Source organism: Halichoerus grypus, chromosome 9 (genome assembly GCF_964656455.1).
Source record: "Halichoerus grypus chromosome 9, mHalGry1.hap1.1, whole genome shotgun sequence".
NCBI classification, from domain to species: domain Eukaryota; kingdom Metazoa; phylum Chordata; class Mammalia; order Carnivora; family Phocidae; genus Halichoerus; species Halichoerus grypus.
The window spans coordinates 125224738-125241567 of NC_135720.1; the positions used below are offsets into that span (position 1 = coordinate 125224738).

Below are 16830 nucleotides of genomic sequence, written 5' to 3' on the forward strand. Positions count from 1 at the left end.
AATGGTCTCCATTGTCCCTGAAGAGCTCTTTAGAAACAGTTGCAGAGTGTTCTTCCCGGGGCCTTCGGAAGGCTGGTTGAACGGAGTGTCTCTGGCTGACAAAGGCCCGTCCAAATGTTTCTGGGTGATGGTTTTCCACACTGGTTTTATTTAAGGTCTGCCAACAGGTGCCGAGCGGGAGATGGCAAGCAGTGTTTTTCTGTGGGGTTTCATTTTCTTCCTTTTAACCACCCCCACGATGTGCTTCTGGTTTCAAAGCAGGTTTGTTTTTTGGGTTTTTTGGTGTGTTTTTTCCCCCTCTGCCACTTTTGAGCAGCTTATGAGATGACATTCTGTATATTTTCAGAAGTGAAATAGGAGTGCATCGATTGAATCCCATGAATTGGAGAGGCGTGAAGTTGTGGCTCTGGGCCTTACTTGAATTTTATTAGAAGGCTCTGAGTGCACGTGCAGGCTGGGACGGCATGCACTTCTCTTCTGAGCTGTGGCCCCAGGAGCAGGGGGGTGGCAGGGGGTGGGGGGGGGCAGGTGGTGCAGGACAGAGGGCGACCAGGAAGAACATGCATTTCTCCCGTGAGTCTCAAGGATTAAACAGAAGCAGTGGGGACAGTGGTAAAGTTCTTGAGAATGAAGAGCGAGAACACATCCTTTCGAAAGTAAAATTCATTTTCCCTGCGTTTTCATGTTTGCTGTCGTGGCCAGGAAATGGGCTATTCCTGATGGTTTTGTTCCTAGCAATATACGGTCATGGTTAAGTTTGGAGTAGCACCTTGCAGTTTTCCAAGCATTTTATTCTCTGTCACTGACAGTAACTCTGACAATCCCCATGTTACAGAGGAGAGAGCAGTCAGGGGCTCAGAGAAGGATGGGGAAGAGCTCTCCCAGGCCTGGGATATCGGGTGTCCACAGATTTGAGGACCTGTCACTTAATTCTTGCTATAGTAAGGAGGTCATGGAGGGAGCAATTCCTGTCTCAGGCCTGTGTGGGAAATTTTGCCCCGTAGGCAATCAAAATACAGATGAAATAAGTTGTCCAAGATTGCACAACCTCCACTTCCCCTCCCACTGTCTCTGGTCCCCGAGCGTATCCCACACCGCTCCCCAGCTGCCTTCCACGGGGGACACAGAGCTTGTGGTTGTGCTGGTTAATTCAGCTGTGTGTTCACTGAGCACCTATTATGTGTGAAACTGTCCTAGATGCCAGAAACGGGAGGGGCTTGAAGGTGAACGAGAGAATGGAAGGGGGGATAGACCTGTTAGAAGTGAAGAAAACTCGGTGTCATTAAACACTCATGGCTACGATAGCTGCAGTCAGCTCTAACTGCCATATTATGAGACCCTGTCCTCCCTCTTAGAAAACTGACTTGTGACGCCCCTCACGTTGAGTATTCGTAGCCAACAGTGCACTAGTGCAGTAGACTCAGGAAAGGTATTCAAAAGGTCTCTAGGGTACAGGAGAAAAATAAGAGAACTTTTCTTCCCAGGGGCACCTGGGTGCCTCAGTCAGTTAAGTGTCTGCCTTCGGCTCACGTCATGATCTCGGGGTCCAGGGATCGAGGCCCACATCGGGCTCCCTGCTCAGCGGGGAGCCTGCTTCTCGCTCTGCCTGCCGCTCCCCGTGCTTGTGCTCTCTTGCTCAAATAAATAAAATCTTTAAAAAAAAAAAAAAGTCCAAACCTGGAAATGAAAGATGTTGTATTAGGAGTATGATCCATGCAATGACCCAGACCTGGATCTTCTCTCAGTGCAGTGAGACTCCAGCGTAAGCCCTTGGGGAGTGAATGTGCAGTTGCTTACCGTTAGTCCCAATCGTTCTGTTCTCAAAGATTGCAGCCAACACAGAATTAGTGAATATTAAACCGTGGCTCCTAGAGGAAACACAGCGTTAGTTGCTTGCGAGCCTCTGCTTACCTTTTCATCAACTAATCAATAACAGACCCTGGTTTTATGTTTGTTTCTGCTTAAAGAAATCATACTTAATAAATAGCACTGACTCGGGGACCTGGAACTCCCAGCCCCCAGCACCGTAACTCGTGCCTGAACGGAGCTTGTGGGACACACGCATGTTCTGCCATCAGGCACATCCCAGCTCCTCGAGCTCACGCTCGGGAGACAGCGCTTTGGCGCTGTGCTTGGAGCCCATCTCAGACCACGGAACCACCCACAAAGAGCACAGAAACGCGAGAACTGTGGCACTAAGTGGACCGTGTAAGGGTTTACAGTAGGGGCTGGGGCAAGACGGCGGAGCGGCTGCAGCCAGGAACGCACACGGCGGGCGACTCGGCTCTTTGCCCTCTCGGGGCGGGTCCTCAGGCACGCTGCGAGTAGTGGCGCGGATTTTCAAGTACGTTGTAGCAAGTGGGCAAATTGACAGATACGGAATCTGCCAGTAATGAGGATCGACTATATATGTTTTAGGTTAGATAAAATAGTTCACGGACGCGTGACTTCATTTTAATGCGCACCCCACCCGAGCCCTTTACCTGACTTTGACCGTGAGTCCCTCCACTGCGGTGGTCTTCACAGGGAAAGCAGAGCGGGGAGCCAGGGCTAGCCCCCGATGGATCGCACACTCACTGACTCTTACTAGCGCTGTCTCACAGGGTTGCTAGGATGAATGAGTTCAGGTATTTGTTGTGATATTGCAGCATCCGGTGCGGGTGAAGATGAATTTAAAACACTCTGCAAATGTCCTGCGCAAAATGTATGTAGTCAGTGCTCGCTCTTAATTTGGAAAGAGCAAGTGCGGACGTCAGGTGCAGAGTGCCCACGAGTGGCAGCCCTTGGCACCTGCCCTCGACTTTGTTACCTCCTCTTGTTCTCACCTTCCAGGGAAGGCACAGACCAGCTCCCGTTCCCCACGGCTTCCCAAGCCTCACCTGCTTCTGGCCAAGCCTGGACAGAGGGGAGGAGGCAGGGAGAGAGAAAATCAGAACCATCTCCAGTTCACAAAGGGCCACGCCAGATGAGGCCACAGGCTTGACTGCCCAGCCGCTGAGTGTGGCTCGCTCCGCCTGCACGTAAATCCCAGCTGTGGAGCCTTCCTGAGCCCTGGGCTCCACGCCTCCCTCCCACCCCGGCCCCTCCACCTTTTTCCCAGAGGCTCGGACTCAGTGTAAGGGCTTCTCTTCTGGGGTTTTTAATAAATTGAACCCCCCCCGCACCTGCATCTGCCACAAATAGTGCTTTGGATGTTGTTGAAGCTCAGAAAAAGAGACGAAAAGTCAGCCCACTCTCATAAGCCATTTGTAATTAGATGTTGCTCACCTCTTTTTTTTTTCTTCTTTAGGTGGTTCTCTCTTTTACATGTATTAGGATCATGTTAAACTTATGCACAAGTAGAGAGCACAGTGTGATGAACCCTTATGCACCCATCCCCCAGTTTCAGGAATTCCCAGCCCATGGTGTTTCATCTCTTCCCCCATCCCAGATAATTTGAAAACAAGTCCCAGGCATCATATTTCACTTACCAACATCTCATTACGTATCTGTAAAGGAAAGGGACTTACAAAAAAAAAAAAAAAGCATAACCAAAATATTACCACAACTTAAGTAAGTAACAGTGATTTCTTACTATCACCCGATGTCTGGTCGGCATTAAATGTCCCCAGTCCAGACATTTCTCTCCAGCTCAGGGGAGAGCTTCCAGCTGACCACTGGGGTGGTGATGGGGTGGTGACGACGAGGAGTGTGCTGTTGAACTTGAGTCTGGGGGACTGGAGTCACCGCGGTAGAAGAGGAAAGTGTCATTTCCAGGATGGCAGGACGGGACAGAGGTGCCGTGGGGCCCCGGGGGTCACAGCCCCCCCACACGTACGGTGTGGCACACTGGAGCAGCTGCGGCCAGGCTGCTTCCTCATGGCCTAGTCCTCTGGGTGCTTTGGCCAGGGTTCCCTGTGGTTGGGGGGGCCACCCTCCAGCCCCCCGAACATGAGCCGCGTGCGTGCAAGGGATTGTGGCGGGGGGTGGGGGGCAGGAAGTGGCGCCATGTGGGCCTGCAGCCGTGAGCACCGTCAGCACCTAAAGGCAGCCTGGGTTCTCTGTGACCCTTCCTTCCCTGGAGCCCTTGTCACACTTGGTGAGCCGAAGCACCGTTCCCTCAGGCGGAGTTTTGTGTTTTGAGCGGCTCGCGGCAACCCGGTATTCCAAATTTAATGGAACGATGGCAGGGATCTCGATGGCGAGATGTGGCTGGGGTGGCCCTAGAGACAGCGGTGGACATACAGCAGGACCTTGCTTGCCGTGGCCTGCCACAGCGCGGTAAGGACAGCCGAGTTGCACGTACTTGGTACTTCGTTTCAGCGCGAGAGGAAAATGAGCTCAGCTGCTTCATGGGTGATTTATTATCTCTTTATTAACAGAGAAGAATTTCAGAGCTAAGAAGGTTTCCGCTGAGGTGTGTGCAGTGTAAATCCCGGCAGGTTGCTCTGCCCCTCAGTGACCCACGTTCCTTCCCTATAGAGCACCGCTAGCACCTGCCTTAGGGGTTTTGTGAGAGACAAATGCGTTTGTACATGCAAATACTTGGAAAGGTGCTAGGCCCACAGCCCTAATAGAACTCCTGCAGTCACAGAAACATAGAAGTGTGTTAGATCTGCACTACTTGAGGCCACTGTTGAAATGAGAGTAATGTGACTGAGGAAATTTTAATTAATTTAAATAGTACGGATCTAGGGGATATTGATAATACTGTAATGATCAGATGGTCGTTAGGATGGTTCTCAGTGCAGACCCAGAAGGTGACACTGGTACGAAAGAGTAGAGGAAGCATCATAAAATGCATTTGGGGGCACGTCGGTGGCTCAGTCACTTAAGCATCTGACTCTCGACTTTTCAGCTCAGGTCCTGATCTCAAGATTGTGAGATCGAGCCCCACTTCAGGCTCTGCGCTGGGCATGGAACCTGCTTAAGATTTTCTCTCTCTCCCTCCCCCACCCTCTTTCCCCCTCTCCCTCCCCCTGCTCCCCATGCTCCATCTGCTCCCCATCCTCCCTCTCATCACTCTCTCTCCATCCCCCTCTAAAAAAGAATAAGTAAATAATAATAATAAAATGCATTTGTTTCACATCTTTGTGGCCCAGGACACTTAAGGTGTAGGTCATCTCTGAGGTGAAGGGTGCTGATCTTTAGATGGACTGCATCCGTGGGAGTCTTTCAAGGAAAAGGCGACAGCATCGTAGCAGGTGTGGGCGGGAGGATGAACGGGGTTCGTATTTTATCTTTGCTTCCGCACTGGCTGTGTGACCTCGGCCACGTCGCGTGAAGTGTTTGAGCTTCGGTGTTTCCATCCGTAAGATGAAAGTCAGGATACCCACCCGCCTACCAGGGGCGTGCTCTGTGCCCCTGCAGGATGCCTTGCTCCTAGTCTAGGAGCCATGGTTGTCTTTCAGATAATGAATGGTAATAATATCAGAATTGAATACATAGTCACTGTCGTGTGCTACTAATTCACTTGGAGAATTTGATTATCATTTCATCCTGATCATTTCATCCCCATTAGAGACCAGGGATGCTCTAGATTCTGCGCAAATGTATGCTATTTGACTTTTAAAGAATTATGATAATTAGAATCCATTGAGCCAAGGGAGGGAGCAAAACCTTTGAAATGATCGCTCTATGCTGCATAATTCAGGTAAGACAAAGTAAGCCTGCAACCGTGGCTTCAGGTTCCCGGCTAAACTTATTGGACACACCTGTTCTGTCTGCAAAGATTAGGATACCCAGAAATTGGTAAAATATAACTTTTTTTAAATGAAGAGTTTTCTTGGTGCTAACCACGAACAGAGTGGCTTCTTGATGTCCTATCATTTTTATTTCAATTGAAGTGAAGCAACAAAAAAATAGAACGCGCTACTGGACAAGTGGAAACTCTGACTTGGCTGCTCCCTTATATCCTGTCCCTTTTTCCTGCCAGATGTGACATTTGCTGCGTAACCTTTCGAACACATCGAGGATTGCTGCGCCACAACGCACTTGTCCACAAACAACTTCCCAGGGACTCCATGGGAAGGCCTTTCATTCAGAACAACCCTTCCATCCCTGCTGGCTTCCATGACTTAGGATTCACTGACTTCTCCTGTAGGAAGTTTCCTCGAATTTCTCAGGTATTTTGCTCGGCCCGTGGACCCAGCAGCTACCTCCATGGGCCACGTCGTTGGACTAGACCCCCTCACCCTGAGGCTTCCCTTCCTTAAGATGTTGTCAGTTGGGTTTTGTCTTTCTTTTAATCACAACCTTTTCTCTTGAAATTCAGCTTGATCCTTTCAATCTTCATTGGGTCATTAAGCTGAGAGGCATAGGTGGGCTTTTATTTTGTGTTGAATTTCTTATTAACTTGAGTATGTGTCTAGCTTACCTGTGCTTTTTGCCCGTTCTTGGGGCGTTTGGATTTAAGGTTGTGAATTGCTCACCACCCCTACTCCAGCCCTATCTAAATTGAATTTGTATTTTTTTAAATATTTCTTTAATATCCATGTTACAGGTAAATATTTCTAATGTAGTTTCTATTAAAAATGTTTGGGGTCATTATTAACCTGAACCATATTTGTTCTCTGCCTACAAAACACCTGCCAAAGGCATTTTGAAACTATTTTTTTTTTAAAACTGGGATAGAGGATATCAACAGGGAAACTCTTGAGGCACAGAATCCTGAAGTTCAATGACTTATTCCATATGTATACACACACATACATGCATATACCCACACGTATGCACTCACATAACCCTCCCCCAGGTGGCGCTGCCTCACGCCCCTGCCCAGGCAATGCCCTTTCTCCCACAATCACGAAGGTAGCCAGTTCTCCACTGGTGGTAGGAAGTCCCCAGCCCATTAGTTTTCCAGGACACCATTTTTAAAAAGAGAATTAATCCTGTCTTTGTGCTGTTGTTACTTAACCATATTTCATTGCTTCTCTGAGATACCCTAGAGATTGATGTCATTCATCAAGCAAGAGGACGCTTGAGATGCTTTGGGGGGGTTTTCCTGATTCAGTCCGGGACAGGAATTAGCAAGCAGGGGGGAGGCCAAGGCTGGGGACTGGGGCAGCTTATACAATGGATACCTTCTGCATCTCAGGGTAGTGATTATTTTTAAATCCTCTTTATTCCCTTGCTCTTGCCTACCCGGCTTCCATGCAGGCCTGGTGTGAGACAAACCTACGAAGGTGCATCAGCGAGCAGCACCGTTTCGTCTGCGATACATGTGACAAGGCATTCCCCATGCTCTCCTCACTCGCCCTGCACAGGCAGACCCACGTCGCCACGGACCAGGGACGGGAAAGGCTGCAGGCCAAGACCCTGCCCGGGGACGCCCTGGACCAGAAGGTCTTCCTGGCCTTGCTGGGCCTGCAGCACACCAAAGACGCCAGGCCTGCCCCCGCCGAGGAGCCCTTGCCGGATGACAACCAAGCAATACAGCTCCAGACACTCAAGTCTCAGCTACCTCAGGACCCCGGCTGCACCAACATGCTGAGTCTGTCTCCTTTCGAAGCTGCTTCCTTGGGCGGCTCTCTCACGGTCCTCCCGGCTACCAAGGACAGCATGAAGCACCTGTCCCTGCAGCCCTTCCAGAAGGGCTTCATCATCCAGCCCGACAGTAGTATTGTGGTCAAGCCCATCTCTGGCGAGTCGGCCATCGAGCTGGCCGACATCCAGCAGATTCTGAAGATGGCAGCCTCCGCCCCCCCTCAGATCAGTCTTCCGCCTCTCTCCAAGGCCCCCGCTGCCCCTCTGCAGGCCATCTTCAAACATATGCCCCCTCTGAAGCCAAAGCCCCTGGTCACCCCGCGGACGGTGGTGGCCGCGTCCACGCCCCCGCCTCTCCTCAACGCCCAGCAGGCCTCCCCAGGCTGCATCAGCCCCAGCCTCCCCCCGCCACCCCTGAAGCTCCTCAAAGGCCCCATGGAGGCAGCCTCCAGTGCCCACCTGCTGCCGTCCCCGGCCGGAGCCCAGCCAGACACCGCCGCGCAGCTCTTCCTGCAGCAGCCGCGGGTGGACCTGCCGGTCCAGGCCGAGATGAAGACGCAGCTGGAGCAAGACAGCATCATCGAGGCCCTGCTGCCCCTGAGCATGGAGGCCAAGATCAAGCAGGAGATAACGGAGGGGGACCTCAAGGCCATCATGACCGGGCCCGGCGGCAAGAAGACGCCAGCCATGCGCAAGGTGCTCTACCCCTGCCGCTTCTGCAACCAGGTGTTCGCCTTCTCCGGGGTGCTGCGCGCACACGTGCGCTCCCACCTGGGCATCTCGCCTTACCAGTGCAACATCTGCGACTACATTGCCGCCGACAAGGCCGCGCTCATCCGCCACCTGCGCACGCACAGCGGCGAGCGGCCCTACATCTGCAAGATCTGCCACTACCCCTTCACCGTCAAGGCCAACTGCGAGCGGCACCTGCGCAAGAAGCACCTCAAGGCCACCCGCAAGGACATCGAGAAGAACATCGAGTACGTGAGCAGCAGCGCTGCCGAGATGGTGGACGCCTTCTGCTCCCCGGACACGGTGTGCCGGCTCTGCGGCGAGGACCTGAAGCACTACCGCGCGCTGCGCATCCACATGCGCACGCACTGCGGCCGCGGCCTGGGCGGCTGCCCCAAGGGCCGCAAGCCCTTCGAGTGCAAGGAGTGCAGCGCTGCCTTCTCGGCCAAGCGCAACTGCATCCACCACATCCTGAAGCAGCACCTGCACGTGCCCGAGCACGACATCGAGAGCTATGTCCTGGCGGCCGACGGCCTGAGCCCGGCCGACGCGGCTGCCGAGGCCTCGGGGAGGATCGAGGACGGTGGCGGGACCTTCGGCGAACGTAAACCCCTGGCGCCCTTCCTGGAGCCGCAGAACGGCTTTCTTCATGGGGGCCCCCCCCAGCCTCTGCCTCCCCACGTCTCCGTCAAGTTGGAGCCCGCCAGCAGCTTCACGGTGGACTTCAACGAGCCCCTGGACTTTTCCCAGAAGGGCCTGGCCTTGGTCCAGGTGAAGCAGGAGAATGTCCCCTCCTTCCTGAGCCCCTCCTCCTCGGCGCCCTATGACTGCTCCATGGAGCCCATCGACCTGTCCATCCCCAAGAACTTCAGGAAAGGAGACAAAGATGCGACTGCTCCCGGCGAAGCCAAGAAGCCTGAGCAGGAACCAGGGAGCGGCGAGCAGCCCTCTCCCTGTCCTCCGCCGTGCCCTACCCTGCCAGTGACCTTGGGGCCCAGCGGGATCCTGGAAAAACCCGTGGCCTCCGCAGCCACCACTCTGGAAGCCCACGCTCAGCCCCTGCAGGGCTCTGTTCAGCTTGCTGTCCCCATCTACTCGTCAGCTCTGGTCAACAGCTCCCCCATCTTGGGCAATCCCACCCTCATCAGCAGCCCAGCGGTGTTGCGGCCGCTGCGCCCTAAGCCCCCGCTGCTCTTGCCAAAGCCCCCCGTGACAGAAGAGCTGCCCCCACTGGCCTCCATCGCCCAGATCATCTCATCTGTGTCCTCGGCCCCCACCTTGCTGAAAGCGAAGGTGGCCGACCCGGGGCCCACGAGCCCTGGCAGTAACAGCGCAGCTCTGGACAACTTAGGAAGCGCGGCCCCCAGGGCTGCCGCCGCCCCCGCCAGCACCACCAGCCCAAAAGAATCCAGCGACCCGTCCCCTCCTGCCAACAGCCCGGAGGCGCCCTCACCCACCGAGCAGGGGCCAGTGGGCTTGTCCAAGAAGAGGGGCCGGAAAAAGGGCATGAGGAGCCGGCCCCGCTCCAGCAGCGGCGGGGTGGACCTGGACTCCAGCGGGGAGTTTGCCAGCATCGAGAAGATGCTCGCCACGACGGACACCAACAAGTTCAGTCCGTTTCTACAGACTACAGAGGATGACGCTCAGGATGAAGTGGCCGGAGCCCCCGCGGACCCCCACGGGCCCAGTGACGAAGAGCAGGGCAGCCCTCCCGAAGACAAGCTGCTGAGGGCCAAGCGGAACTCCTACGCCAACTGCCTGCAGAAGATCAACTGTCCCCACTGCCCCCGGGTCTTCCCCTGGGCCAGCTCCCTCCAGAGGCACATGCTCACACACACTGGTAAGAGGGCCCGCCACGCCAGAAGTGCTACTGCCCAGAGGGGAGGCTGTGGCCTGTCTGGCCCGGGGAAGGGGTGGGGGGAGCGGGACAGGGAGCAGGCTTGGAAGCGTAGAACCCTTTCCCCACGACCCCACTTTCAGCTTCTCCCTCAGTCTTGGAAGCAGGGGGCTTGCCTGGTGGGACCGAGAGTTCTTCCCTGTGCACCCTTGTCACCAAAATCACCTGTTCCCGCTGTCTGGGCCCCCGAAGGGCTGCTGGTGAAGGCAGGTGTTACATGTAGGTGTTTAGGGGTGCGAAGGGTCCTGGGCCCGTTGGATCACGGACTTTCATCCACTTCATCCCTTCAGCAGGATGTAGTAAGATTACCTGGTGACCCACAGGAGGCAGTGAGGAAAAAGTAGAAGTTGGTATTAAGGGATCGGCCACGGTGGACTTGCTGCTTTGGCAGGAAAAACTGCATCCCCAGTTCTGCAGAGCAGCTTTTAATATGTTGAACGTTCTTTTGACTCCATATATTCTTAAAGGGAATATTGCATATTCACAGTTCTCTTTCATTTCGCTAAGGCAATCCTAGCTTCCCAATTATGGGGAAGATCAGTGACAAATAGTGGGTAGAATTTTTTTTTTTTAATTTTATTTATACTAAAATCAACAGCTGTTCTGGAGAAACACCCAGATATAATCGTATTCTAAGTCTAATGTTTGGACTTAAATTGCCAAAAAGATAGCCCCAAGTATTTTTCAAGTGTTAGTTTCTTTATGTTGATTTTTAAAGAGAAGTTGAAGAGGGTACATTTTAAGTAATTTTATACCAGGGGTACTTTGCATAGTCACATGACCATACACTCTCCTCTTAATTCTAATTTACTGAATATTTATACAGGGTTTATATCATTGAACTAAAGGTAAATAGGGTGAGAGCCTTAGCCTTTTGGAGATTACCACCCGAATACTAATGGGTAGGACCTAAAACCCAATAGAGAATTGTATGATACAGGATTGCCAGATAAAATCCTGGATGCTAGTTAAATTTAAATTTCAGATAAAAAGCAAATAATTTTTAGTGTAGGTATTGTTTCCATGCAGTAGTGGGGAGAGACTAAATACTGAATTGTCATTTATTTATCTGAAATTCAGACTGAAGTGCTTTTAGTTGCTAAATCTGGCTTACAAGGCTTAGGACTGGCGAGGGGGCGGTCCTGGGAATGAGGCGTGAGCCACGCTCTACCCAGGTGGAAAGGCTTCATCCGGAAGTGGTGGTGATCACAGAAGCTTCCAGGAGCCCATGGCAGGCTGCTCTACTAGTGAGGGAGGTCGGTCGCCGAGCAGTCCCTGGGAAACGGGGAGGGGAGAAGAGCAAGTGGGCCGGGGTGGGGGGTGCTCTCTCTGGGCCGGTGGGGCCTCGAATCCAGGGCTCAGGTGGCAGCAAGCCAGGAGCGCCTGTCCACCAAGGACTCCACTACTGAACAGAATTTCTAGATGTGTGAAGTATATGCTACATTTTCACACTGTCATTTTCGTTTGAAATCCTGTAAGCCTGACAAAGTAAAGCCACAGTTCTCTGAAGAAAGTTCAGAAAAGAAAATGCATGGTAAGCAGGAGGTGCCCCGCACAGCAGGCTCTTGCTACCCTTTCTGGGGGGGGCACTTGTTTGTCAGCTGCAGAGCCTTTGGAGAAGTGAGTACTTCTGTTACCACTTTCCAGAAAGCAGATGGCTGGATCTGACGAGGAGCATGGCTCTTGCCATGCCCTACCCTCTGCACGCCCCTGACGCCGCCCCCACCACCCTCCCCGCAGCTGGGAGTCCTGTGCTTAGTAGAGAGCGTGCACATTGTCCGAGCGTGAGGCCAGTTACTCCCGGACTTTCTCTTCCTAGCAAACCACCAGTCTCCCTAGGAGGACCGGAGTGGCTGGTACTTGCTTTCCAGGGTTCTGCCCATGTCTTGCACGTGCCTGCCAGAAGTTCCCACTTGTGAATGCATCCTTTCAGTCGCCTGGCTTTTGAATGCCAAAATGTCCTAGTTGGTTTAAAGTCTTGTAGCTTCTGAAACCAGGCAAGGAAGATGGGGGCGTCTGTTGAAGATGGAGTAGGGCGGGGTGGGCGTAAACATCACATGTTCTGCCCCTTCTCCCTAAGCCATTCCTAGACCCTGCGTGGCTGTGTTTGCTGCAGCCCCGTCCGTGACGCCCTGTCCGACCGTGTTCTCACTGCCGTGCCCTCCTGCTGAGGGCTGCCGGCCTTGACTTGAGGGGAGCACTCAGCGTTGGTGGAGAGACCTTCCAGAGCTAGTCTTCATGACTGTCCCACAAGGGCAATGTTGTCCACATCTTGAAGCAAGGAAATGAGTAACAGCCAGTCGTCCTGGGGGTGGGTCACGAGCGGTTGAGCCCGAGTTCAGAGCCAGGGTCACGTTTGCTGCGGCTGCCCCACAGTCAGGGTGTGTGGCTGCTTCTGTGCTGACACGTAGAGAGGGTGTGCCTGCCCCTGCCGTCCTGACATGTCCTGCCATGTTCCGGTGCAGAGGACTGGCAAGGGGTTGGAGAGGAGGGGAACACAGTTACGGACCCGAATCCTAGTAATCAGCCCTAAGGGCCGCGGGACGGTACTAGCCGCACGCACGGGCGCTGTATAAGGTGGTGCCCCCTGGGCTTTGTGAGCTCCTTGCCATCATGCTTCAGCTCGCAGGGACCGTCTCAGCCTCACCTCTGTTGCATAGTTTCATAGAGCACTTGGCTGCGCCTGGTGCCATGTTAGGACATTTTCCATTCATCGCGTACCCCAGCTGGACGGGGCCTGGGAAACCATCTGACCCACCCGCTCTTCCCACAGACTGGTGTTTTCCTGGTAGGCGCTCTGCTGTTGAAGAATCCCCCAGCTGTGTTTGGTTGCCTGGCTCTCTGGGACATGCTCCCTCCAGAAACCTTGGAATAAGATGGAGTTAAACACGCCTCTGAAACAGCCCCGTAAACAAAAAGCATTCTACAGAAAAGAGGCTTTCTTTTTTTCTCTTTTTTGGGGGCTGGGGGCAGTAGTGTTAAACTCTAGCTGTGTTCCAGCCCAAAGCTTCGAGCGGTGTCCGGGTTTAGATCGCCATTAGGCAAACCGCATTCGTGTCTCAAGAGTCCGCCTCCTCCTGACCTCTTAGCAAATGCACAGAGGGATCGTAACATCCGTACGTGGTCTCCTGGAGGGGCAGCGTTAGGGAGACCGGTGGGGCTTGCTGCGGCCGAGGGGCCCGTGGCTCGGGTTCTCGGGATCGTGGCTCAGGAGGAAGCCGGCGTCTGCCGTCCTATTTCATCTTCCCTGGTGAGCTCTCTGTGCACGGCTGAGCTCCCTCCTTGCACTCTCCTCCTAGCCTGTGTCCTGGGGAGCAGGGACGGTTCCTGGTTCCTTGGCTCTTCTGCCTGAGTAGTGTTGCCCCTTTGGGAGAGGACAGTCCACTGTCCCTCCCTTTTCCCCCTCATTTAGGCCACAAGCCAAGAGAATACAGAAAATGCAGTCAGCCCGTGTTTGCTCCTCCTCACCTTCCTCCTCCTCTCCTCCCTTTTCTCCTAAAATGAACGGGTCAGGACCCTGGGATGGCTGAGCCTCCCACCTCCCCCGCCCCCAGCTCTGACATTTTGGGATTCTCCCAGTTGGTTTTAGCGCCTGTTCTTTGCTAGGCTGAGGTCCTCTGCACTCAGCCTGTCCCACCTGCTCACAGGCCGCCGGTGTGAGTTGAAATCGGTACAATGTGCAGGCCTCTGCGTGGAAAGTGCTTTGGACACCAGTGCTGGTTGGCTCCTTCTGCCTTTCTGAAGGGGCAGCCTTGGCCATCTTCACTTAGCCAGCCCTGCGTGCACCTCTGTCACCAACAGAGAGCAGGAAGCCGTCTGCGGGTGGGAAGCTGAGTGATCCCACTTACTCTCGCTGTTGATTCTTCTGCTCCCGATGGCCCCGGTGCCTGCCAGATAGCATCACGTAGTATAGGGTTTCTCTCTTTCCCTGCCTGCTCTCTGGGAGGGAAACTGGCTGGCTGACGGTTTTCACGGCTCCTGTTGGAGGTGGAGGGAGGCCGTAGGTCTTTGGTACGAAGGGCACTCCTTGTGGCTACAGGTACATTGAGAAACACCCCTGGCAGAGCCGTGACTTGTGACAGTCACCCAAATAAATGAAATCGTGTGATGCTTTCCCTGTAGGTTACCAGTCAACAAGTTTTGGGGAAACCCGTCTGATGAAAAAATACTGGAGGGGCTCATGTTTTTCTCTGTCCATGCACTCCAGAGAGCACACCGCTTTTCACAGTATAAGATTTGTCTGTCAGACAGCAGTCAAAATCAACGAGTGAGTGAATGAATGCGTAAGTGTAAGGCTTTCGCAGTGAGAGGGGGAACTTTGAGAGGCTCCTGTTAGTTGTCACTTTGAGAACCTTCTGACATCATTGGGTCGTCTGAATTTAGCACAAGAATCTGAATCTTCGTCGTGGGGCGTGAGCCTGGCTGTCCAAACCCAGCTGTAAAATCACAGAGTGAACCATGTAATGGGAAAAAGTAAGGAACTGGTGGTTGTATTTAAAATCAAGACTCCTACAGTTCCTCATCATTCAGCTTCTGACTGGTCTCACTCCCAGCCGGGTCTCTCCCTCTCAGTCTGGCCTGACTCAGAGACGCTATGATATATGATCTTGGACGATAAGATGTTATTTTTCATACTTAAAATAAAGACTGAATAATTATGAAAGATTATGTTCAATTTTTAGTGAAAAGCAAGAATAATTTGAAGCGTATGCCAAAAACAAAACAGAACAAAAAAAGCACAACCAGTCTTCATGCAGAAGCGTGATATATATATATATATATATATTTTAATGTCATTTGTATAACTTAGCAGAAAACACTCCCTAAGCTTTGTGGAGGGAAACTTGAAAGCAGTCGGTGGGTTCTGCTCTGCACTTGATCCTGTAGGTCCCACGTGGGGCTCCTTAAGAACATGCACTCAGGGCTTCTGGTCTCATCCCATGGTCTTTGCTGGTTCCAGGCATCTGTATTCTTAGAAAGTTCCACTGCTGATTTCGAAGCATCACCTGAAAGGGTCCTGCAGCTCAGCAGGGAAGGGATGGCCCTCACTTTGATGGCTGCTGATGCTGGAACTCGGTGTGAATGGCGCCCCCTGGAGTTGTGTGGTGCACGGTGTTCTGCTCCCTTCCCCTTGTGCTGAGCCCCACCCCCTCCGGGCACCTGGCCCAGGTGGTCTGCTCACAGTGAGTGCCTGGGCTGGTCACCTGCACGAGATCAGGCATCCGTGGGTCGTCCCCCCGAGGCTGAAGGGCCCCGGGGTCGGTGTTCCGAGGGGGTTGTGCTGGTTGACTTTGCGGCCAGTTCCTGACACGGGCGTTTGATTTTGGCCATCCCAAGGTTACGAGGCACACAGGCCAGGCTGCAGCTCGGCCGTTGTGTTTGTTAGTACACAAAGCCTGTGCCCGTGTAAAACCAGAAACCGGGACCTTAGCACTTGGGGGGGGACAAGAACCCAGTGATGGAGTAAATGATTTACCGCCACCTTCTCTCCAGAACTTCGGCTCACCCGACCCTTCCCTTGGCCCCCCCTTTTTCCTCCTCCCTCCCTCCTCGCCCTGGCTTTCCCTGCACCTCCAGCCACGCAAACACAGGACAAGTTACAGGGGAGCCTAGTCTGCGTTTTGACATATTGTCTTTACGGAAAAAAAAGGATCAAAATGGAAGGTTAAGACAGGGCAACGCAGAGCAGGGAACTCCTCTCTCAGGAGTTACCCCATGGTGGAGTGGGGTGGAGGTAGGGCCTGCTCAGCCACTTCTCTCCACGGGCAGGTCTGGGGCCCGGAGCACCTGATCCCCTAACAGACTCGGTCCTGTGTGGGTCACTACGTACTACTAGCAAGGGGAACAAAGAACCTTTAATGCAAGGAGCAGGCCGCCTCCGTCTAGCCCGCTAGGACCGCAGTGAGCGCGGGCAGAGGTCACCTTAGGACTGTCTTAGCGGGTCGGACAGGAGGCGCGTTTCCCTGCTTCGGGTCCACTATGGGCCAGGGAGAGGGGAATGGCTCCCAGGGATGTCCCGGGCTCCAAGATGCTGGTTTGATTTCCCAGCGTCGGAAGTCCTTGCCATGCCAGAAATGACCAAGAGGTGGCTTCTCTTTGTGACAGACTGTAGGTGTTTCCTTGCTGTGCTCTAAAATCCCTTTACTCGCTCTTTTTTTGTTACTGTTAAGATTTTTAATTGTAATACTGTTGTTTTAAACGTCTTGGTTTCATTGTTAACTTTTAGCATTTTGAAGACAAAACCTTCATTCCACTTCACTCAGGATAAGGGAAGATATCATTTGAGTTGTTGATGTTACCGGTATTTTTTTTTAATGTGTGTGTGTGTGTGTGTGTGTGTGTGTGTGTGTGTGTTTAAAGGAAGGGGTGGGGAAGCAAATGCCAATTATCCCAGGAGAATGAATGGAAAGCGACTTTTTCTTTTTCATTGCAGTAGAAAGCCAGATAAATATATATTTTTTTTCCTGCTTCAGGTCAGAAACCCTTCCCTTGTCAAAAATGCGATGCCTTCTTTTCTACCAAATCTAACTGTGAACGCCACCAGTTGCGCAAACACGGAGTTACCAACTGTTCCCTGAGAAGAAACGGGCTTATCCCCCAGTCAAAAGAGAGTGATGTTGGACCCCATGATAGCACAGGTAGTGTGCTTCCGGGTGATGGAGAGGAGGAGAGGGACAGAGGAGGGCAACTCCGAGAGAGAGCTCTGCTAGCATGGTAGCGAACCCCAGCCGTGCGTG

At 53.0% G+C, this 16830-nt stretch overlaps 1 protein-coding gene across 16 annotated transcripts in view; it reads left to right on the forward strand.

Annotated features, from left to right (window-relative positions):
- RREB1 (ras responsive element binding protein 1) overlaps positions 1-16830 on the forward strand; it is a 172918-nt gene that overhangs the window by 148451 nt on the left and 7637 nt on the right. For 15 of the 16 annotated variants that reach the window (XM_036103911.2, XM_078055668.1, XM_036103909.2 and 12 more), the window contains 3 exons: positions 5915-6104; positions 7138-10036; positions 16567-16731. In XM_036103911.2, the coding sequence (XP_035959804.2) occupies positions 5915-6104; positions 7138-10036; positions 16567-16731 (3254 nt within the window). The remainder of the gene's footprint in view (positions 1-5914; positions 6105-7137; positions 10037-16566; positions 16732-16830) is intronic. The other variant, XM_036103915.2, reaches the window with a different exon arrangement.